Source organism: Thalassophryne amazonica, chromosome 6 (genome assembly GCF_902500255.1).
Source record: "Thalassophryne amazonica chromosome 6, fThaAma1.1, whole genome shotgun sequence".
Classification (NCBI taxonomy): domain Eukaryota; kingdom Metazoa; phylum Chordata; class Actinopteri; order Batrachoidiformes; family Batrachoididae; genus Thalassophryne; species Thalassophryne amazonica.
In genome coordinates, this window is record NC_047108.1 from 85,692,148 (window position 1) to 85,715,700 (window position 23,553).

The 23,553-nt window shown below is 43.4% G+C and overlaps 1 protein-coding gene across 2 annotated transcripts in view; it reads right to left on the reverse strand.

The window, feature by feature from the left end:
* LOC117512546 (DDB1- and CUL4-associated factor 1-like) overlaps positions 1 to 23,553 on the reverse strand; it is a 54,491-nt gene that overhangs the window by 3,481 nt on the left and 27,457 nt on the right. The window contains exons 25-26 of one of the 2 annotated variants that reach the window (XM_034172655.1): positions 22,269 to 22,981; positions 21,169 to 22,226 (exon numbers count right to left, since the gene is read on the reverse strand). The exons of the other annotated variant lie outside the window; for it this stretch is intronic. Of the exons in view, the coding sequence (XP_034028546.1) occupies positions 22,926 to 22,981 (56 nt within the window). The 3' untranslated portion in view covers positions 21,169 to 22,226; positions 22,269 to 22,925. Of the gene's footprint in view, positions 1 to 21,168; positions 22,227 to 22,268; positions 22,982 to 23,553 lie in introns of those variants that run through there. 2 annotated transcript variants of the gene reach the window in all.

Below are 23,553 nucleotides of genomic sequence, written 5' to 3' on the forward strand. Positions count from 1 at the left end.
TGACTCACGTCTACTTCAAGTGGAACACTGTGGGCGGTGTTCCAATCACATAAATAAAAAGGCGCTGAGAAATATGGGGTTGTTTCGTAATCTGAATAGAATATTAATAAGCATTTGCGGGACAACAAAGCGGCACAACCGCACACAAATACGATACTTAGCATAGATTTTTTTTTTTTAATGCATCGCAGACGTTCTGAATACATTTTGTTCGCTCAGTCCGGGAAGTTGTTTTTATTTTCTGTCTGTCTAAAGGATTTTCACAGGATATCTCAGAAGGACCTGATAAATTTCAGTTAAATTTGTTGGAGGTGTAAGAATTGGAACAAGGAATAGTATATTCCTTTTTTTAGTAGATCCAGATCAATGGACCTTGCTTTTAATCTTTGATCCTTGTTACTTTTGATCCCAATCAGGATCCCAATCCTGGCATTAATCTTGAAACTCTGATCCTGATACTTTTGATCCAATGGATTGCTGATTGGCAACCTAAACCATTTTTTATCCTGATTAAAGAATTAAAGCAAGACAGATGGGCAGCAATGAAAACATAACCTTGTTGGTGACACTCAAAGCTCAGAAATCAGGATTAAAGAGGAATAATGTCAGTGTCTGAGGTCAAAATCAATCATCATCAGGTGAATGATCTGGATAGAAGGTGAGCAATTTGTATCTTAGGTTAGTAAACAGGAAAAAAGTCCAGATCAAAGTTCATACACAACATCAGGATCACAGGTCAGCAATCAGGATCAATAACCCCCAATATAGAAGGTCAGACCAACTCATCCATCACCTTTTGATTCACCACTGCTGGTTATCAAACGCTATGTGCACACTCTTGCTTGTTACATACACCAAATATGTCTGTGCACAGTGATACAATCTGAAAGTGTAATTTGATGATTCTTTCAGTTTTGTTTTGTTATTGCAGTTGTTCACACACTAAAGTGAGACATCAGATGCAAGTCACGGAATCCTGAAACGTGTCAACTATGTAAACCAAGTCTGCAAACCCACAAGTACATATTCCACTCCACACTCACTTTTCAGTTTGAAATATGCATTATACAGTGTATCCGGAAAGTATTCACAGGCTTCACTTTTTTCCACTTTTATTATGTTACAGCTATTCCAAAAGGGATAATTTTTTTCCCCTCAAACATCTACACACAATACCCATATAAGGACACTGTGAAAAAAAGGATTTGAGATTTTTCAAAATTTATTAACAATAGAAAAACTAAGAAATCACATGCACTTAAGTATTCACAGCCTTTGCCATGAAGCTCAAACTGAGCTCAGGTGCATCCCGTTTCCACTTATCATCCTTGAGTTTCTGGTAGGCTCTCAGTTGTCCAGGGGTTTCCATAGTAGAGAAGCTTGAATCTTCGACTGGACTGGGTTGCTTGACGCGAGGACATTTCCGCTTCAAATCGCAGAAGCTTCCTCAGCTAAATTCTTGCTCTGGTAGCTGACTTCTGTCTGACCCTTGTCGAGAAGAACAAACAGAAGCCACAAAAGCTGGAGATTTAAACCTAACCAGACGCCTCCTACCAAGAGGCAGGACTGCTATTGGCTAGTGATTGAACAATGCTTTAATTAGCACCTATTGTGCTCTAGTTAGCACCCTCCTAATGACAGGGTAGCTGTCCCTCCTAACGATGGGACTGACGCCTCTTGGCGTCTTGACTCCTGTTGGCGTGAATGACTCATTACCATGAACAAAAGACTGAAACTGCTTTGATCCGAGTACCCCATTGTAAACAGGGGACAAAGCGTGTTTCAGACCCCCTCCCCGGTTAAGCTGGTTTAACTGTTTCACATAGAATGCCTCCTCACCCCTCTCTCAAAACCATTTCTTCTCTCTGGCTAAGATTTTAACTTCCTGATACGTCCTCGCGTCAAGCAATCCAGTCCATCGAAGATTCAAGCTTCTCTACTATCATCCTTGAGATGTTTCTACAGCTTAATTGGAGTCCACCTGAGGTAAATTCAGTTGATTGGCCAAGATTTGGAAAGACACACACCTGTGTCACACATAAGGTGCCACAGTTGACAGTGCATGTCAGAGCACAAACCAACATGAAGTCAAAGGAATCGTCTGTAGACCTCTGAGACAGGACTGTCTCGAGGCACAAATCTGGGGAAAGGTTCAGAAACATTTCTGCTGCTTTGAACTCCACTATAAGCCCAGTGGCTTCCATCATCTGTAAATGGTAGAAGTTTGGATTCACCAGGACTCTTCCTAGAACTGGCTGCCAACTAAACTGTGCAATCGGGGAGAATGACCTTAGTCAGGGAGGTGACTAAGAACCTGATGGACACTCTGCACACAGCCAAGGTGTCAAAGGAGTGGCTTCAGGACAACTCTGTAAATGCCCTTGAGTGGCCCAGCCAGAGCCCAGACCTGAATCTGACTGAACATCTCTGGAGAGATCTAAAAATGGCTGAGCACCTACGCTCCCCATCCAACCTGATGGAGCTTGAGAGGTGCTGCAAACAGGAATGGAAAAAAACTGCCCAAAAATAGATGCGTCAAACTTGTGGCACCAGATTCAAGAAGACTTGAGGCTGTAATTGCTGCAAAAGGTGCATCAACAAATTACTGAGCAAAGGGTGTGAATACTTATGTACATATGATTTCTTCTTTAATCAAATTTGCAAAAATTAATTAACAAAAAAAAAAACATTTTTCATGTCGTCATCGTGGAGTGTTTTGAGGGGAAAAATAAATTTACTCCATTTTGGAATAAGGCTGTAACATAACAAAAGATGGAAAAGGTGAAGTGCTGTGAATACTTTCTGGACGCACTGTATGTAAATACAACTTACAGTTTGGGTACCTGTTATGGCAGTTTACTGTAAGGACTGTATGGTACACTAGATTAGATCACTTGTGGCCGCTGGGGGGGCATCGGTAAGAATGCACAAGTCCAGATGCTCCTTTTAGCTTCTTTATTGCTGATAATGAATGGTTGATTTGCTGAGCTATGTGAAAGGGGTGTGTGTATGTGTGGTTTTGTAACAGAGAATAAAAGGAACCAGTTACCAGAACAGCGTGTATATGATTAACTGTAGTCATAAACAACCAATGAAAATAAAGAATTAAGCATTCAGATTAATTTACAACAACCAAGAATATGAGCACATGTGAGAGGCTTCTTACTGTTAGCAACTATTAGCATTAACAAGCTAACTGGTTAGCCAAACCATCAACATATATAAACTATGACGAATAACATGAAGCCATAAATAACCATAAACTCTACACTTACTGATCTCTGAACGCACGCTATCAAAACTCCTGACAGAAACAGTAACAATAATACTGAAACCCAAACTGAAAAGTCTGACGTGTCAACCCGCTGCATCCACCAACTCTGCAGAGGCTCCTTTTAGCCAGCAGAGGGCGCAGGTCTGCCACTCAACACCTTAATTACCTTCTCTAAAGCTGTCCTTCAGCACAGCCGCCCCCAAATTTGTCCATCAAATTGTCACCTTAAGAAGGACAGACAGTATCAGTGTCTGGGATGGCAGGCAGGACAATAAGCCAAGCGACCAGTCTGGTGTAGGTCTTTCCTTAACCTTGACTACTGCAGTTCTGACTCCGCCATCTTGCCCTGGGATGACTTGAGTGATGTGGCCACTTGGCCAATGTGCTCTCGGCAGCTGGGGGTCCACTATCATAACTATGGTTCCAGGTTGAAGCTGGGGCTGGGCTGAATCTTTAGGCCATTTAGAGTGTGTTTGAAGAGTGGGAAGATAGTGTCGAATGAAACACTTCCAAAACTGATCAGCCAAAACCTGAGTATGTCTCCAGCGTCACAGGCTGAGCATCTCAGTCTCTCCGTATATAGCCTGTGGAAGTGAGGGATCCAGCCGCCCCATGAGGAGCAAGTTAGGGGTCACTGGATCAGCATCTGCTGACACATAGCCTAAAGGCTTGGAGTTTAAAATCCCCTCCACCTCAATCAGTACTGTTGCCAATACCTCCTCTGGAACAGGCGGAGTCTGGATGGTGGTGTACAGTGTCGCTTTAATAGATCTCACTTCCCTTTCCCATACACCACCAAAGTGAGGTGCACTGGGGAGGCTGAACTGGAACTTTATCTGATGTTTAGCCAGATGAGCCTGGAGTGTGGGGTGCAAGACCTGAAATGCTTTTTGAAGTTCCCTCTCTCCTCCTTTAAAATTAGTACCCTGATCAGACAAGAGCTCAGCTGGTTTGCCTCTCCATGCAATGAAACAACGGAGGGCATCAGGAAGGAGTCTGTATCCAGGCTAGAAAGCACCTCTAAGTGAACTGCCCGAGTGGTCAGACACTTAAACACTATGCCCATCTCTTTTCATGGCGATGGTCGATTTTCACAATAAAGGGCCCAAAATACTCCATACCTGTTGAAAAAAAAGGGGGTTTCATGAGTCTCAGTCTCGCTGGAGGGAGAGCTGTCATTTTAGGCACTGCTGGAGTGGCTCTCCACCTCTGACAGTCAGAGCAGTATCGCTGATGCTGTCTAACTGCCTCTCGGCCACGTAGTATCCAGTATTTGCGACATAGCTCTGCAAACAGTCGCTCTGCTCCAGGATGGTGAACGTCCTTATCAGTGTCTTGGATAATAAGCAGAGTCACGCGATGACAAGGATCCAGGATCACCGGATGAACAGAGTCTAGCTCCAGTTGATCACTCCGCCGCAACCTTCCTCCAACACGAATGAGTTTCACAGTCTCATCATACTCTGGGGCTAGAGAGACGGCTGGTGGCATGTACTGGTTTACCAGAACTTAGAAGGCTGAAATCTTCTGTAAAGCTGTCCTGCTGGGCTCGTCTCAGGATTTCTCCTCTCTGCCTCCTGAATCTCTCCAGCAGAAAGACAGGCTTTGGTTCCTGCCGCCCCATGACAGGATCGCGCAACAGCTTCGGTGAGGGCTCTAAAGGAGGAGAACTGGTCAGCATTTGGCAGCAAAACCACCTGTGTAGTTGTGGCAAAACAACATATTGACTTTCGCAGTTCCATAGGGTCATCTGCCTTATCCATCACTGGCTGAGTGGGCCAAAACTCAGGTGATTGTTGCAGGAAGGCAGGGCCCTGACGCCATCTACTGTTGCAAGACAGCTCCAACAATTTCTTGCCTCATGTAATGTCATCTGCTGGGTTATTGACAGAATCAACATACCTCCAGGCCCACACGTCTGTCAGCTCCTGTACTTCTGCTACCCGTGTTCCAACAAAGACTTTGTACTGGCAGGAGTCTGACTTGATCCAAGTGAGGACAGTGGTGGAATCAATCCAGAGTATGACATCTTTTATGTTCACAGTCAGCTCATGTTGCAGTAGCAAGGCTAATTGAGCAGCAGTCAATGTGGCACAAAGCTCCAACCTTGGCATTGTTTGCTGTTTCTTTGGGGCAACCCTGGATCTGGCAGCCAGGAAAGAGACCTTCAACTCGACCATCTTTACTCTCTGCACACAAATAGGCTAGTGATCCATAAGCTCTCTCTGATGCATCAGCAAAGATGTGTAGGTCTATGTGAGGATTGGAACTATCCATCTCTAGACTTACATAGAAACGAGGAAGTATAATCTGAGAGAGATGCTGCAGCTCCTCCACCCAACTCCTCCAAGCCTGAAGCACATCTGCTGGGAGTGATGGGTCATCCCACTCTCTTTCTTTGACCCACAACTGCTGTACCAATACCTTAGCCCGTGTTGTGAAGGGAACAATGAAGCCTAGGGGGTCATATAGGCGAGCCAGGACTCTGTAAATGTTCGTCATGGTAGGTACTGGCTGATCCTGCATTGGTAGTTATACCTCAAGGTATCTGAGTTGCAGAGCGAGCGGAGTCCTAAGGTGAGCTCTTGTGGATCAGCGTCTGTCTCACTGATCCATAACTCACTGCTTCGGACCTGGCTTCCTTTGGTAGGTGGCTGATGACATCAGGATGTTACTGGCCCACTGGCGTAGCTCAAATCCCCCTGTCACCAGAAGGGAGGTCAGTTTGTTGACTAGGTGCCAGGCTTCATCAATAGAAGAGAGGCTCTGAAGGCAGTTATCACATAAAATGACCTTTCAAATGGCTACTCGAACATCCTCACCTGGCTGGCTATGATCAAAACACATGCTTCTGAAGAGCAAAGGTAGCACAGCAGGGGCTGTATGTGGTGCCAAATGGGAGAACTTGCCAGGTGTAGATACTGGGCGGTTCCTCTGTCTTGAGCTCTCGCCACAGGAAGCGAAGGAGGGATCTATCCTCCGGACGTAGTCTCACCTGATGAAACATGCTCTGAATATCACTGCTAACAGCGATGGAGTGCTCTCTGAAGCGTAGCAACACAACTATCAGACTGGAGCTCAGGGTGGGGCCAGGCAATAGCAACTGATTGAGATTGTCACCCTTATATGTAGGAGAACAATTGAAAACAATTCTATTCTTCCCGTTATGGCTCACCATGTGATGAGGGATGAACCAGGACTCAGCTGATGTGTTCAACTCCTCCTCTGGTACTATCACTACATAGCCAGCCTTCTCTAACTTTGTAATCTCTGTGCAATATGCAGTTGCTCTTTGAGGGTCTCGTGGCAGACGTCTCTCTGTGCTGCGGAGATTGGCTAACACAGCCTCCTTCGGTGCGCAGAGCCGGGGCATGTTCTGCACCCTGAGGTGAGGCGTTGGTATAGCGTTGGATCCCTTCTACGTCTACACGTATAGTCTTTGTCTCCAACAGGTGGACTGCCTTCTGATCCTGCCTGGAGCGTGTTACAAGCTTCTTACTTTTGTAAGGGAGAACATCCAACTGCCACAGTCTCTCTACATTCTGCAGAAGGTCAGTAGTCGGAGACTGTACTGAGACATGCAGACATTGCACCTGAGTTGGCTGCTGTTTGATGTGCTTGGTTGGGCCCTGAAGTGTCCAGCCCAACCTAGTTTTCACTGCTGCTGGTCCTCCAGGTGGTCCCAGGCACACAGGTTCTACTGTAGTAATCAGGTGGGGGTAGTCTGACCCAATTAACAACAGGGGCTGCACTTTATCGAAGGACTGGAGGGGGAGACCCTTTAAGTGCTTATGTTTTCTCTGAAGAGCTTTCACAGGGTATGTGTGATCAGCTAGGCCCAGCTGATCTGAAGTGAAGCTTTATGTATCCTGAATGACTTCTGTGGCTGGTCAGCAGGGGATATGGAGAATGACACAGCAGTCCCATGCAGTGTCCTCATTTCCTGACGGACAGTCCTAAGGAGCAGATCCCCGGATTCACCTGTGAGCTTAAGTCTCTGAGCTGCTGCTGGGGAGAATATAGTCCACTCACATCCATCATCAAGTATGGCGAATGTCTTTAAGGTATGTTTACCATTCCTCAGCAATACCTTACTCACTTTAAGCAGGACCTGACTGCACCCGGACCATCTGTCCAAGTACAGGACCTTGTTGGTGGTACTGACAAGGCAGGATGTATCTGCAGCTGCAGGTTTTGCATTCACTTCATGCAGAGCATGAAGATGTTTCCCTTTCTGACATGTAACCTTAAGGCGGCGTTGTGCAGCTTGGTGTGAGAGGCCACACCGCCAACATCTTTGTTGATTTTAATCCAAGCAGTTATCTGTTCAACAGTTAGCTGTGCAAAGTTAGAACAGTGGTCAAGGAAGTGATATGTGTTGTTACAATAAGGACAGTATGCTTTCTTCTCTGATGGCTTGATACTCAAGGGCCGTTTCTCTGCTACAGATGTATTATCAACCTTATCGGTAGTTTGCAGGATGTTGGTGCTCCTACCCCTCTTGTGATCACGCCAGTGTTCTCCCTTACATCCAGCCCTGCCCTTAGTTTCATTAGGCAATGTCTCATACACTGTCTCTTGGATCTTTAACTCATAGTTGAGCCAGTCAGAAAAATGCAAGAGGTTTGGAATAGTGACCCGCATGGGGTACAGGAATCTCTTGAACTCTGCTCTCATGTCCTGTGGCAGCTTACACAACAGTCTTGTCACATGTGACCCACAGTGGAGCTCTGTTTGGCCATTGTCTCCAAGCTGGTCTAGCATTCCAACTAGTGCTCTCACCTTTAGAGCAAACAGCTTGAATCCATGGGTGTCCCCCCGTGCAATGTTTGGGGCATCCATTAGTTCAGCAATCTTCCTGAGAGCCAGCTGGTGTGGTTGCCCATACTGCTCAGTGAGACTTGCCATGGTGTCAGTATACGGTTGTGGTGAGTTGGTGTAAGAGTCCGCTATGAGCAACACCTCCTCATATTTCAGATGATCTACCAGAATTTGTCATTTAAAGTGCTCTGTAGCACCCTCAGGCAACAAATTGTCGAGTGCAACTTTAAGCCTGGCAAATTCTCTTGGATCTCCTTTGGAGAAGTAAGGGATTGTAGGCTGGGGGCCACGGTACATAACCTCATGTTGGGGGGAGGGTGATGGCTTGCTGCGCAGGGACTCAGCCCTTGGTGGGGTATAAGGTACACAGTACTCTGGGGTCTGCACTGGTGGTGCTGGATAATGTAGATGTGGCTGAAAGGAAGGTTGCTCCTGCTGTATTGGCCTCATATTGCTCAGCAACGTTACCAGTTCTGCTTATGGGTCCTGTGATGGTGGTACTGGTCGGTAGATCTCATCTGCAACAGGGGTGGTGGTGGTGGCCAATTGTCCTCTTGTCCTGCAGGCTGATGACCACTATGCTGTTGAGGTGCGTCTGATGATGGACAGTACAGGGTGAGGTTGTGGTTGTATGGGTGGTAGATCACGTACAGGGACATGGGTGTCAAGTCTCCTGTGCATGTCTCTCATCTGTCGGTGTAACCTCTGATTATCTTCCATCAACCTGTGCAGAGTCTCCATAACATCAGGGGGAGTTTCTCGGGAGCAACCGCTGGGAAGAGACCAGCCTACTCGGGGCCAGAAACTCTGATTCCATATAATCAGACTCATATGGATATGGGGCTGCTGCTCCATGCTCTGACGTAAAGTCATCGTCATCTAGCAATGGCAGTGTGCGAGGCATCATCCTGACGTGTCTCTCTAAAGCTCTTTCTAGACTGTGGTAGGGCTGCCATTGCTCTCCCGGCTGGGAGACTTTGTAGTCTTCCATCCAGGCCAGGGGTTGTGTTCTACGACGAGGCCGAGCATCTAATGGCTGGGGAGTGCTATGCTGATTCTGGAACATCTTGGAGTAATCCCGCAGCTAGCACACTAGATCCGGCTCGAAGGACCGTATTTGTTATGGCAGTTTATTGTAAGGACTGTATGGTACACTGGATTAGATCACTTGTGGCCGCTGGGGGGCATTGGTAAGAATGCACAAGTCAAGATGCTCCTTTTAGCTTCTTTATTGCTGATAATGAATGTTGATTTGCTGAAGCTATGTGAAAGGGGTGTGTGTATGTGTGGTTCTGTAACAGAGAATAAAAGGAACCAGTTACCAGAACAGCGTGTATATGATTAACTGTAGTCATAAACAACCAATGAAAATAAAGAATTAAGCATTCAGATTAATTTACAACAACCAAGAATATGAGCACATGTGAGAGGCTTCTTACTGTTAGCAACTATTAGCATTAACAAGCTAACTGGTTAGCCAAACCATCAACATATATAAACTATGAGGAATAACATGAAGCCATAAACGCTACACTTACTGGTCTCTGAACGCACACTATCAAAACTCCTGACAGAAACAGTAACAATAATACTGAAACCCAAACTGAAAAGTCTGACGTGTCAACCCGCTGCATCCACCAACTCTGCAGAGGCTCCTTTTAGCCAGCAGAGGGTGCAGTTCTGCCACTCAACACCTTAATTACCTTTCCTAATGCTGTCCTTCAGCACAGTACCTTTGGTAAATTTGGGCACCTTCCTTCCTTGGAAAGCAATGTCAATCATGTCCCAAGCAGCTACTCCTAGTCCTCACAGGCCACCAATGAACTCTACTGTTTGATGGGAATGAGGATGGACAGTTGTCTCAAATGAGATCAGAGCCACTTTGGTCGACTGTGTGTTCAACCACAGAGAGACTATGATGGAGGCTGGACGGAGACGACTTCTCAAGCTGAGCTGTCCATTTAGAAATGATAATCCAATTCTTATCTGTGCTACTGCTATTTGTGGTTGTAGACTGTAGTATACTGCAGTCCAGAACATCAGCAGGCTGATGTCACTCTGTGATTGTTGGGCAATATTACAATAATGCAACATCATACTTGGGGGGGGGGGGGTGATCTTACTCGAGCACAGGCACAGGCCAGACCAGCCACTTTTGCCGTTGTCTGGGGTAATGTGACTTTCTCATCTGGTTCATCAACCAGTCACTTTATTGCCCTATGCCTCCCACCACAGTCCCCTTCCTGAAACCAAATGAAGAGTGCCCCCCCACCCCCGGATGGTGATGGAAGGTGTAGCCTTCTTATACGTGGAATCTCAAAAAAAAAAAAAAAAAAAATAGAATGTCTTGAAAAAGTTAACATTTTTGTCAGGTAGTTCAGAAAGTGAAAAATGCATATATTCTAGATCAGTACATATACACGAAAATGTTTCATCTTGGTCCACGGTGTTTATCAAGTCCAAAATCAACACAACCATGTTCCAAGAGAGGTTTTGGAGCACTTCATGTTTCCATCTGCTGACAAGCTTGATGGAGATGCTAATTTCTCTTTCCAGCAGGACTTGGCACCTGCCCAAAGTGCCAAATATACTACTAGCTGCATGTTGACCATGGTACAGCATTATTACTGTACATGATTGACCCCATTGACAATACCTCATAAAGAATCTATGAGGTATTGTCAAGAGGAAGATGAGAGACACCAGACCCAATAGTACAGACGAGCTGAATCAAAGCAACCTGAGCTTCAATAACACTTAGCAGTACAAGCGCTGATTGCTTCCATGTCACACCGCAATGTTGCAGTAATTCGTGCAAAAGGAGCCCCAGCTATTGTGTAAATGAACATACTTTTCAGACGTTCAACATTCTGAATTTAAATCCTTGTTTTAGATTGATCTTATGAAACATTCTAATATTTTAGTTTTTTTTTTTTTTAGGTATAGGCTGTAATTCTCAAAATTCAAATAAAATAATGCTTGAAACAAATTTAGTTTGTATTTGCCTAGAATATATAAAGTTCACTTACAGAAATAACAGACGCAATGAATAGGGTGTATCCGTTTCATTTTCCCATCAAACGTCTACGCAAAATCCCCCCATAATGAAAACATGACAAGTTTTTTTTTTTTTTCAAATTTGTAAAAAATAAAAAACTAAGAAATCACATGTACATAGGTATTTACACCCTTTGCTCAGTACTTTGTTGATGCACCACTGGCAGCAATTACAGCCTCAAGTCTTCTTGAATATGATGCCACAAGCTTGGTGCACCCATCTTTGCTCATTCCTCTTTGCAGCACCTCTCAAGCCCCATCAGGTTGGATGGGGAGCGTCAGGACACAGCCATTTTCAGATCTCTCCATAGGTGTTCAATCAGATTCAGGTCTGGGCTCTGGCTGGGCCACTCAAGGACATTCACAGAGCTGTCCTGAAGCCACTCCTTTGATATCTTGGCTGTGTGCTTAGGGTCAATGTCTTGCTGAAAGATGAATCGTTGTCCCAGTCTGAGGTCAAGAGCGCTCTGGAGCAGGTTTTCATCCAGGAGGTCTCTGTACAGGTGGCTTAGTGGTTAGCACTGTTGCTTCACAGCGAGAAGGTTGTGGGTTCAATTCCTGTGGCCTTCTGTGTGGAGTTTGCATGTTCTCCCGTGTTTGCGTGGGTTTCCTCCGGGTGCTCCGGTTTCCTCCCACATCCAAAGACATGTGGGTTAGGTGGACTGGAATCTTTAATATTGTCCATTGGTGTGTGTGTAGCAGGGGCGTAGGCAGAAATCATAAAATGGGTGGGCCCAGAAAAAAAATCAGACGGGCCCAACCTTTGGGGTTGTAGGTAAGGTGTAGGTATTATAATACACCGTTTGAAAAAGTATGCCTCGTTTGGACATCGCAAGCAATGTTATCACTTAGCCTACAGCACTGGCAAAGTGAGCACAAAGACGCTCATGGACTCTTCATGGATAATGCAAGCTGCAATGCAGCGCCACACACACACACACACACACACACACACACACACACACACACACACACACACACACACACATTCAGTGCAAGTCTGGTAGCCTACTTGGCTCAGCCTAAACCTAAAACGTCAATAGGTATTTAAATAAGGCATTGTTTCAAAAATTAATTCCAAGTTTAATGATGAACACATCTCAGCCAGCTGCACAGACGCTGTGTGCACAGTTATACAGACGCAAAGTGTCAGATACAAGCACCCCATGGACAATGCAAGCAGCAACGCAACGCTTAGTCATGGTAAAGTCCTTAAAATAAAAATTCTAAATATATCCACAACATGAAAACAGGTTGGCTCAGCGGCCAAATTAAAAACCATCAGAATGGACCACCAACGTGATTCGTGGCAGTTGCAATATAATATAACAATTAGGCCTATTTAGAAGAAAAAGTAATTAATGGTCTCACACTTACATTTGACGAATCCTTTTAATGCTACAGCAGGAGATGACGGGGGTTTTGTTGAACTCTCTTATCACGTCATCACAGGCCAACGATTCGGTCAGTTCTCTTTCAGAGATTCAGTTCTTACAGAGTGCATTCAGTCTGTGAGTCAACGTGGATGTTCTGGTGGACATTTTTATCCGATTAACAGTAGAAAACAGCCGTTCGACAGTGCATGTTGTGATTGGCATTGTGATGAGGGCCCGCAGAAGACTATTTATTTGAGGAAAAAAATGTGCTCCCTCGTTTATCGTGGGAGTTACGTTCAAAAATACCCGCGATAAACGAAATCCACGAAGTAGTCAGAGCTATCTTGCAATTATTATAGATGTTTTAAGGCTGTAAAAACCCCTCACTACACATTTTTCTCAAACAGGCATTAACATTTTCTCACTTTTCTCTCCTGTGTAAACACTCTCTTTTTTCTTCTGTGCGAGAACATTATAAACAGACACATGCAGAACACAATGTGCCGTTTAAAAAAAGCATGCAAAATTGCACTAACAAAAATCTGCGAAACTGCGAGGCCGCAAAAGGTGAACTGCGTTATAGTGAGGGACCACTGTACTCTGAAAATGAATTAATAAAAATCACAGAAGATGAACCAGATTTTTTTGACAAAATTTATTAATTGTCGCTCAGTGCTAATGCAATACCATATCATAGGAATACAATGAGGCAACAACAGGTGACTGTCGAGTGTCGACTCAGCCTTCTCATTGGATGGGGGGGCCTGGCTGACAAGTGGGCGGGACCCAGGCCCATCAAGGCCCACCCTTGGCTACGCTTAAGGTGTGTGGGTGTGTCTGTGTTTGTTTGTCTGTTTGTGGCCCTGCAACAGACTGGCGTCCTGTCCTGGGTGTACCCCGCCTCGCGCCCTATGACTGCTGGGATAGGCTCCAGCCCCCTGCGACCCTTGTCGCAAGGGGCTGGACTAAGCGGTAGTCCAGCCCCCTGCTTAGTCCACTTAATTGTACTAAGCGGTAGAAGATGAATGAATGAATGAATGTCTCTGTACATTGCTGCATGCAACTTTCCCTCAATCCTGACTAGTCTCCCAGTTCCTGCCGCTGAACACATCCCCACAGCATGATGCTGCCACCACCATGCTTCACTGTAGGGATGGTGCGTGGTTTCCTCCAAACATGGTACCTGGAATTTCTGCCAAAACAGTTCAATCTTTGTCTTATGGCTTCCATCGGCCACTCTCGCATACAGGCCTGATAGGTGGATTGCTGTAGAGATGGTTGTTCTTTGCAGCGATGTCAAGTCCTCACTCATTTGGAGTGAGACTCTTGCTTTTAAAACGGTTGTGTCAGGTCTCATGCACTCAGCGTGGAGGTCATTATGATGTCACACTCTCATGCTAATGCATGACATTCCGCCACTATGACCTGCAAGACAAGATTTGGTGGAAAATAACTCCTTGACTGTATCTCAACTTGAGAGCTCTGTTCTGGAAGGTTCTCCTCTGGATTGCTGGAACTCTGACAGAGTGACCATAGGGTTCTTGGTCACCTCCCTGACCAAGGCCCTTCTCTTCTGATCACTCAGTTTAGACAGGCGGCCAGCGGTAGGATGAATCCTGGTGGATCAGAATGGTTCTAACAGAAGGCAGCACGTGAATCTGGCAGGGGGCACATCTCCAACACACTGTCCATCATTACTGGATCCCCCCCTCCCTTGCTCACAGGGGGTCGTTTTGACCGTTGGGGTTTTACATAATTATTGTATGGCCTTGCCTTACAATATAAAGCGCCTTGGGGCAACTGTTTGTTGTGATTTGGCGCTATATAAAAAAAAATTGATTGATTGATTGATTCTCCCTGTATACCAGTAGCTGCACCTCTAGCCACCACTCTGTAAAGCTCCTGAGATTTGTGAATGATACAACCGTTATCAGACTCATCTCTGATGCGGACGAGGTCTATCTACTGACAGGACATCAATTACCTGGTGTCTTGGTGCAAACAGAACAATCTGGAGTTCAATGCCCTCAAAACAGTGGAAATGGTTGTTGACGTCAGGAAGAACCCCAGTCCTGGCCAACCCCATCACCCTGTGTGACTCCCCAGTCACCATTGTGGAATCCTTCCATTACCTGGAGATCACCACCATCCAAGATCTCAAGTGAGAGCTGAACGTCAGCTCTCTCACCAAGAGAACCCAACAGAGGATGTACTTTCTGTGGCAGTTAAGGAAGTTTAAACCTGCTGAAAACAATGATGGTGAACTTCTACACTGCCATCATCTCCTCCTCCATCACCATCTGGTATGCTGCTACCACTGCTAAGGACAGGAGCAGACTGCAGCGTATCATCCACGTAGCAGAGAACGTGATCGGCCGATATCTGCCATCCCTACAGGACCTGTACGCCTCCAGGGCCCTGAGACGAGCAAGGAAGATAGTGGCCGATCCCTCTCACCCAGGACAAACTTTTTGTTACCCTCGCCTCTGGCAATGGCTGAGGTCCATCAGGACTAAAACCGCAAGACAAAGACAGCTCCTTTTCGTCCACAGCTAGACTTATAAATAATGCCAGAGACCCCCTATTTTCCCTGCCCCCCCCCACTCCCACAAAATAGATGATCATCCTGTGCTGTTCATCTGCTTGCCTGCACAGTCCCATTCCACTACATTATTTGACAGTAAACTTAGTTTTGCCCATTTGTCTATTTGACTCCTTACAGTAGTGTTCAGAATAATAGTAGTGCTATGTAACTAAAAAGAATAATCCTTCAACTGCACCTTCAACTGCACCACAGACTAAAACAGTTAAATGGGTCTATTAAACATTAGGTCTCTCTCTTCTAAGTCCCTGTTGGTAAATGATATAATAATGATCAACGTATTGATTTATTCTGCCTAACAGAAACCTGGTTACAGCAGGATGAATATGTTAGTTTAAATGAGTCAACACCCCCGAGTCACACTAACTGTCAGAATGCTCGTAGTACGGGCCGGGGCGGAGGATTAGCAGCAATCTTCCATTCCAGCTTATTAATTAATCAAAACCTAGACAGAGCTTTAATTCATTTGAAAGCTTGTCTCTTAGTCTTTTCCATCCAAATTGGAAGTCCCAAAAACCAGTTTTATTTGTTATTATCTATCGTCCACCTGGTCGTTACTGTGAGTTTCTCTGTGAATTTTCAGACCTTCTGTCTGACTTAGTGCTTAGCTCAGATAAGATACTTATAGTGGGCGATTTTAACATCCACACAGATGCTGAGAATGACAGCCTCAACACTGCATTTAATCTATTATTAGACTCTATTGGCTTTGCTCAAAAGTAAATGAGTCCACCCACCACTTTAATCATATCTTAGATCTTGTTTTGACTTATGGTATGGAAATAGAAGACTTAACAGTATTCCCTGAAAACTCCCTTCTGTCTGATCATTTTTTAATAACATTTACATTTACCCTGATGGACTACCCTGCAGTGGGGAATAAGTTTCATTACACTAGAAGTCTTTCAGAAAGCGCTGTAACTAGGTTTAAGGATATGATTCCTTCTTTATGTTCTCTATTGTCATATACCAACACAGAGCAGAGTAGCTACCTAAACCTCTGTAAGGGAGTTAGAGTATCTCGTCAATAGTTTTACATCCTCATTGAAGACAACTTTGGATGCTGTAGCTCCTCTGAAAAAGAGAGCTTTAAATCAGAAGTGTCTGACTCCGTGGTATAACTCACAAACTCGTAGCTTAAAGCAGATAACCCGTAAGTTGGAGAGGAAATGGCGTCTCACTAATTTAGAAGATCTTCACTTAGCCTGGAAAAAGAGTTTGTTGCTCTATAAAAAAGCCCTCCGTAAAGCTAGGACATCTTTCTACTCATCACTAATTGAAGAAAATAAGAACAACCCCAGGTTTCTTTTCAGCACTGTAGCCAGGCTGAAAAAGAGTCAGAGCTCTATTGAGCTGAGTATTCCATTAACTTTAACTAGTAATGACTTCATGACTTTCTTTGCTAACAAAATTTTGACTATTAGAGAAAAAATTACTCATAACCATCCCAAAGATGTATCGTTATCTTTGGCTGCTTTCAGTGATGCCGGTATTTGGTTAGACTGTTTCTCTCCGATTGTTCTGTCTGAGTTATTTTCATTAGTTACTTCATCCAAACCATCAACATGTTTATTAGACCCCATTCCTGCCAGGCTGCTCAAGGAAGTCCTACCATTATTTAATGCTTCAATCTTAAATATGATCAACTTATCTTTGTTAGTTGGCTATGTACCACAGGCTTTTAAGGTGGCAGTATTTAAACCATTACTTAAAAAGCCATCTCTTGACCCAGCTATTTTAGCTAATTATAGGCCAATCTCCAACCTTCCTTTTCTCTCAAAGATTCTTGAGAGGGTAGTTGTAAAACAGCTAACTGATCACCTGCAGAGGAATGGTCTATTTGAAGAGGTTCAGTCAGGTTTTAGAATTCATCATAGTACAGAAACAGCATTAGTGAAGGTTACAAATGATCTTCTTATGGCTTCGGACAGTGGACTTATCTCTGTGCTTGTTCTGTTGGAGCTCAGTGCTGCTTTTGATACTGTTGACCATAAAATTTTATTACAGAGATTAGAGCATGTCATAGGTATTAAAGGCACTGCGCTGCGGTGGTTTGAATCATATTTGTCTAATAGATTACAGTTTGTTCATGTAAATGGGGAATCTTCTTCACAGACTAAAGTTAATTATGGAGTTCCACAAGGTTCTGTGCTAGGACCAATTTTATTCACTTTATACATGCTTCCCTTAGGCAGTATTATTAGACGGTATTGCTTAAATTTTCATTGTTACGCAGATGATACCCAGCTTTATCTATCCATGAAGCCAGAGGACACACACCAATTAGCTAAACTGCAGGATTGTCTTACAGACATAAAGACATGGATGACCTCTAATTTCCTGCTTTTAAACTCAGATAAAACTGAAGTTATTGTACTTGGCCCCACAAATCTTAGAAGCATGGTGTCTAACCAGATCTTTACTCTGGATGGCATTTCCCTGACCTCTAGTAATACTGTGAGAAATCTTGGAGTCATTTTTGATCAGGATATGTCATTCAAAGCGCATATTAAACAAATATGTAGGACTGCTTTTTTGCATTTACGCAATATCTCTAAAATCAGAAAGGTCTTGTCTCAGAGTGATGCTGAAAAACTAATTCATGCATTTATTTCCTCTAGGCTGGACTATTGTAATTCTTTATTATCAGGTTGTCCTAAAAGTTCCCTAAAAAGCCTTCAGTTAATTCAAAATGCTGCAGCTAGAGTACTGACGGGGACTAGCAGGAGAGAGCATATCTCACCCGTGTTGGCCTCTCTTCATTGGCTTCCTGTTAATTCTAGAATAGAATTTAAAATTCTTCTTCTTACTTATAAGGTTTTGAATAATCAGGTCCCATCTTATCTCAGGGACCTCGTAGTACCATATCACCCTAATAGAGCGCTTCGCTCTCAGACTGCAGGCTTACTTGTAGTTCCTAGGGTTTGTAAGAGTAGAATGGGAGGCAGAGCCTTCAGCTTTCAGGCTCCTCTCCTGTGGAACCAGCTCCCAATTCAGATCAGGGAGACAGATACCCTCTCTACTTTTAAGATTAGGCTTAAAACTTTCCTTTTCGCTAAGGCTTATAGTTAGGGCTGGATCGGGTGACCCTGGACTATCCCTTGGTTATGCTGCTTTAGACGTAGACTGTGGGGGGGTTCCCATGATGCACTGTTTCTTTCTCTTTTTGCTCTGTATGCATCACTCCGCATTTAATCATTAGTGATCGATCTCTGCCCCCCTCCACAGCATGTCTTTTTCCTGGTTCTTTCCCTCAGCCCCAACCAGTCTCAGCAGAAGACTGCCCCTCCCTGAGCCTGGTTCTGCTGGAGGTTTCTTCCTGTTAAGAGGGAGTTTTTCCTTCCCACTGTTGCCAAGTGCTTGCTCACAGGGGGTCGTTTTGACCGTTGGGGTTTTTCATGATTGTTGTATGGCCTTGCCTTACAATATAAGCGCCTTGGGGCAACTGTTTGTTGTGATTTGGCGCTATATAAAAAAAAGTTGATTGATTGATTGAATAATCCAGGTTTTGAGTATATTTCTTATTGTTACATGGGAAACAAGGTACCAGTAGATTCAGTAGATTCTCACAAATCCAACAAGACCAAGCATTCATGATATGCACACTCTTAAAGCTATGAAATTGGGCTATTAGTAAAAAAAAAAAAAAAAAGTAGAAAAGGGGGTGATCACAATAATAGTAGCATCTGCTGTTGATGCTACAAACTCAAAACTATTATGTTCAAACTGCTTTTTTAGCAATCCTGTGAATCACTAAACTAGTATTTAGTTGTATAACCACAGTTTTTCATGATTTCTTCACAGCTGTGAGGCATTAATTTTGTTGGTTTGGAACCAAGATTTTGCCCCTTTAAAAGTGTGCTTGGGGTCATTGTCTTGTTGAAACACCCATTTCAAGGGCATGTCCTCTTCAGCATAAGGCAACATGACCTCTTCAAGTATTTTGACATATCCAAACTGATCCATGATACCTGGTATGTGATATATAGACCCAACACCATAGTAGGAGAAACATGCCCATATCATGATGCTTGCACCACCATGCTTCACTGTGAATTGTGGCTTGAATTCAGAGTTTGGGGGTCGTCTCGCAAACTGTCTGCGGCCTTTGGACCCAAAAACAACAATTTTACTCTCATCAGTCCACAAAATATTCCTCCATTTCTCTTTAGGCCAGTTGATGTGTTCTTTGGCAAATTGTAACCTCTTCTGCACGTCTTTAATTTAACAGAGGGACTTTGCGAGGGGATTCTTGCAAATAAATTAGCTTCACACAGGCGTCTTCTGTCACAGCACTTACAGGTAATTCCAGACTGTCTTTGATCATCCTGGAGCTGATCAATGGGTGAGCCTTTGCGATTCTGGTTATTCTTCTATCCATTTTGATGGTTGTTTTCCATTTTCTTCCAGGCGTCTTTTTTTTTGTTTTTTTGTCCATTTTAAAGCACTGGCGATCATTGTAGATGAACAGCCTATAATTTTTTGCACCTGCGTTTAAGTTTTCCCCTCTTCAATCAACATTTTAATCAAACTACACTGTCTTGAATGTCCCATTTTCCTCAGGCTTTCAAAGAGAAAAGCATGTTCAACAGGTGTTGGCTTCATCCTTAAATAGGGGACACCTGATTCACACCTGTTTGTTCCACAAAATTGACGACCTCACTGACTGAATGCCACACTACTAATTATTGTGAACACCCCCTTTTCTATTTTTTTTTTTTTTACTAATAGCCCAATTTTATAGCCTTAAGAGTGTGCATATCATGAATGCTTGGTCTTGTTGGATTTGTGAGAATCTACTGGTACCTTGCTTCCCATGTAACAATAAGATATATACTCAAAACCTGGATTAATCTTTTTAGTCACATAGCACTACTATTATTCTGAACATTACTGTACGTATTTTTCATTTTCTTTTTACTGTTTATGCACCTATTACTTCTTACATAAGTATTTTCTTTTGTCATTTATGCACCAATGACACCAGATCAAATTCCTTGTATGTGAGAACTTACTTGCCCATAAATTCAATTGATTCTTCTTCCATTTACAGATGATGGAGGCCACTGTGCTCATTGGGAAATTCAAGGCAGCAGAAATGTTTCTGTACCCTTCCCCAGATTTGTGTCGAGACAGTCCTATCTCAGAGGTCTACAGACAATTCCTTTGACTTCATGCTTGGTTTGTACTCTGACATACTGTCAACTGTGGGACCTTATGTCATGTCCAATCAACTGAATTTACCACAGGTGGACACTCCAATTAAGCTGTACAAACATCTCGAGGATGATCAGTGGAAACAGGATGCACCTGAGCTCAGTTTTGAGCTTCGTGCAAAGGCTGTGAATGCTTATGTGCATATGATCCTTTTCAATTTTTTTTGTATAAATTTCATTAAAAAAAAAAAACCCCCCCAAAAAAACCTTTTTCACACTGTCATTATGGGATATTGTGTGTACAAGTTTGAGGGGAGAAAAAATTAATTTCATCCATTTTAGAATGAGGCGCTGTAAATACTTTCTGGATGCACTTCACATGTGGTGAAGGTGATATGGGGCTTCCTCCAGCTGGATCCATTACTTCAAAAGATTCTTTCCCCACTGTTTAGTAGTCATGACCAACACTTGATAATAAAACCTCAAATTAGAAAATGCTGAGACTGCATGAAAAATGTGAACACCCCACCCCCACCCAGTGATTATTATATTTCAAGATATTTCAGGTTTTGTGTGGTCATCTTAATTTCATTTGCCAATATACAGTCATTACTGCATTTAGGGCTATAACACATTCCAAAAACATTGGGATGCTCATGCATTTACAACTTCGTCATGTCGCCATTCCTTCTCACACCTTTATTTTGGCACTGAAGCTACCAAGTAATGAAGCATTTCAGGTGTTATTTTGTCCTGTTCTTCCTTAAGGTGTGCACCAGTACGGGATCTGTCATCACTGCATTTCAAAATTCTCCCTCTGTTCTCTCTTGGGTACAGGTCAGGACTGCAGGCATGCCAGTGCAAGAACAAAGCACACAAATAATTTTGAAGGTTTATTTATAGTAAAAATACTTTAGATACATACAAGCTGTACATGAAGTCTCAAACATCTTAACATAAAAGTCTTGTGTAGAGAACAAAAACAAAAAAAGGCAAATGAATATTAAGGCAAAAACAAAAAACCTCAAAATGTGCACACAGTATGCAAATCTTAGGCTTTTCTTTTTGTCTTTTAAATGTGCTAAGGACTTGTGGTTGTATCGTCTTGTTAGGGAGGAGGGGTTCCTTTTGTGATCTGGCATTAATCAATGAACTTGCCAACTGTGGTTCCTTTGCATGGATTCTGCTTCTTTTTTGCCATTTGAATGTCTTATGAGCAGTCTGTCATTGAGATCACTGGACGCCATGTGTGTGGTTCCTTAGCTGCAACATTTCTTTTTCTGCACTGATTTTCTTGTCAGTACTATGGCCAAAGCAGATGATCATCCCACCAAGTCTAGTTTGCTTGAGGTTTCCTCCCATATTAAAAATAATAACAGTGAGTTTTTTTATGACCACTGTTGCCAATGTGCTTGCTTAGGGGCTGCGTAAGGTTAGACCGTATTTGTGTGAATCACCTTGGGGCGACTTATGTTGTGAGTTGGTACTGTATATATAAACTGAATGAATTAAACACGAGTTTGAACTTTCAAATCCATCAGAAGACACAGAACTGAATAGAAAATGTAACAAGTTCTTATTCTGCAGATTCCCAGCAGATTTCCAAGATCTAAGATTTCAAATGTTCAAATTTAATCCCAAATAAAATATCCCTCCTCTAAAAACAGTCACTCAGTATTATAATAAAATAAAGCAAGCTTCCTCTATGTGAGCAGACCAGCGCCCCTACTGATGACTGGAGGTTTGTTTTTTTGGTTAAACAAAAATTTTGTGAAAGAAAATGAAAAGCATCTCTACATTTCCCTCAGCATCTACAATGTTAAATCATCAGATCAGCAGCACCAATGTTTGTCCTGTCCTCAAATCATAAAAACAGCAGACTCTGTTCAGGGATGGCACTGCTGTGTGGAAAACAGACAACCGGTCCATTCCTCACTCACCTTCAACCGCTTATCCGGAACTGGGTCACGGACCATTCCTACATCTGTAAAATAATGTGGGAATGGGCCGGTTGTCTGCCTGTGTGCTTGCCATCCAGGGCCCATGGTGATTCAGTGGTGTTGTGGATGATGTGTGACACAGTAGGTTCCCAAATCAGCAATTGAGTATCACTTGATTATTCCAGATGGCGAAACATCATCTTAAGAAAATATGTTTGCCAAAACATCCCTTGTCACACAATACAGCTCTGCAGCCTTACAAATCAAACCTTTTCCCCTCAGCGAAGCCTAAACTTTGCACAAAGGAAGAATTACAAAAAAGCTGAGAATCAATACCAAATGGAGAGACTCAAAGAACGCAGTCAGATATAAAAAGATTTCTTCACTGCATATACACACTGGCCATTTCACTCATCATCAAACCCACTTTAGTTTTAGAAAACTATATTGTGTACAATCATTTTTACCAGAACATCCATTTGTGTGCAATGTTTATCCCCTCTTGATCCGATGACACTGTTCTACCTTGGTCCTGCCACTCAGAGTCCCAAGGTGTCCCAACACCTTCTAGGATTTCAAACAGGCAGTGCTTCACCTTATCTGCTGATGTGATCCTCTTTCTCTCCTCGTCCTGCAGCTTAAAAGGGGTACGAGGCAAAGGTCTTGTTCTCTTCTCTTCTCGTAGTCTTAAATCAGTTCTCACTCATTCAGGGATAAGATGATGTCATCCTCAAGGTCAGAATTATCTGAGCTGTCTGTTGGTGTGGGGGAAAAAAACAACATAAAAACACTTAGACGTGAAGATGGGGACAGCAGAATCCAAGCACTTGGTAAATCAAAGGGTTAAGAGTAAAAGGGGCTAATAATATAAAACAAGTTGATTAAGGTTCTTGGTGATACAGGTAGGAGATCCTTAAAAGTGTGTTATTTTACAGCAACTGAACTTCTTGTTGATCTTCAAGACATTTCACAACTCAGACCAAAACCAAAAGGTAGTTGGATGAGTGGTGAACAGTCTCTTCAACCAAATTCACGCAGTCCATCTCTCCTCATCTCAATAATATCAAGATGACCGTTTTTGAGTGTAGCCAAAGTATTCTTCATAACAAGACTATTATTGGAGCACAGAGGTAATAATGTGATTGTTTCGTCTCGTCTCTGTTATTCCAATCCAATCCAATCCACTTTATTTATAAAGCACAAAGAATTGGGCCTAAGATAGAACCCTGGGGGACACCGCACTGCAGGGGAGCAGAAGAGGAGCAAGAGTCCCACCAGCCTCACGGAGAAGGACCTCCCACTCAAGTAAGACTCAAACCACTTCAAA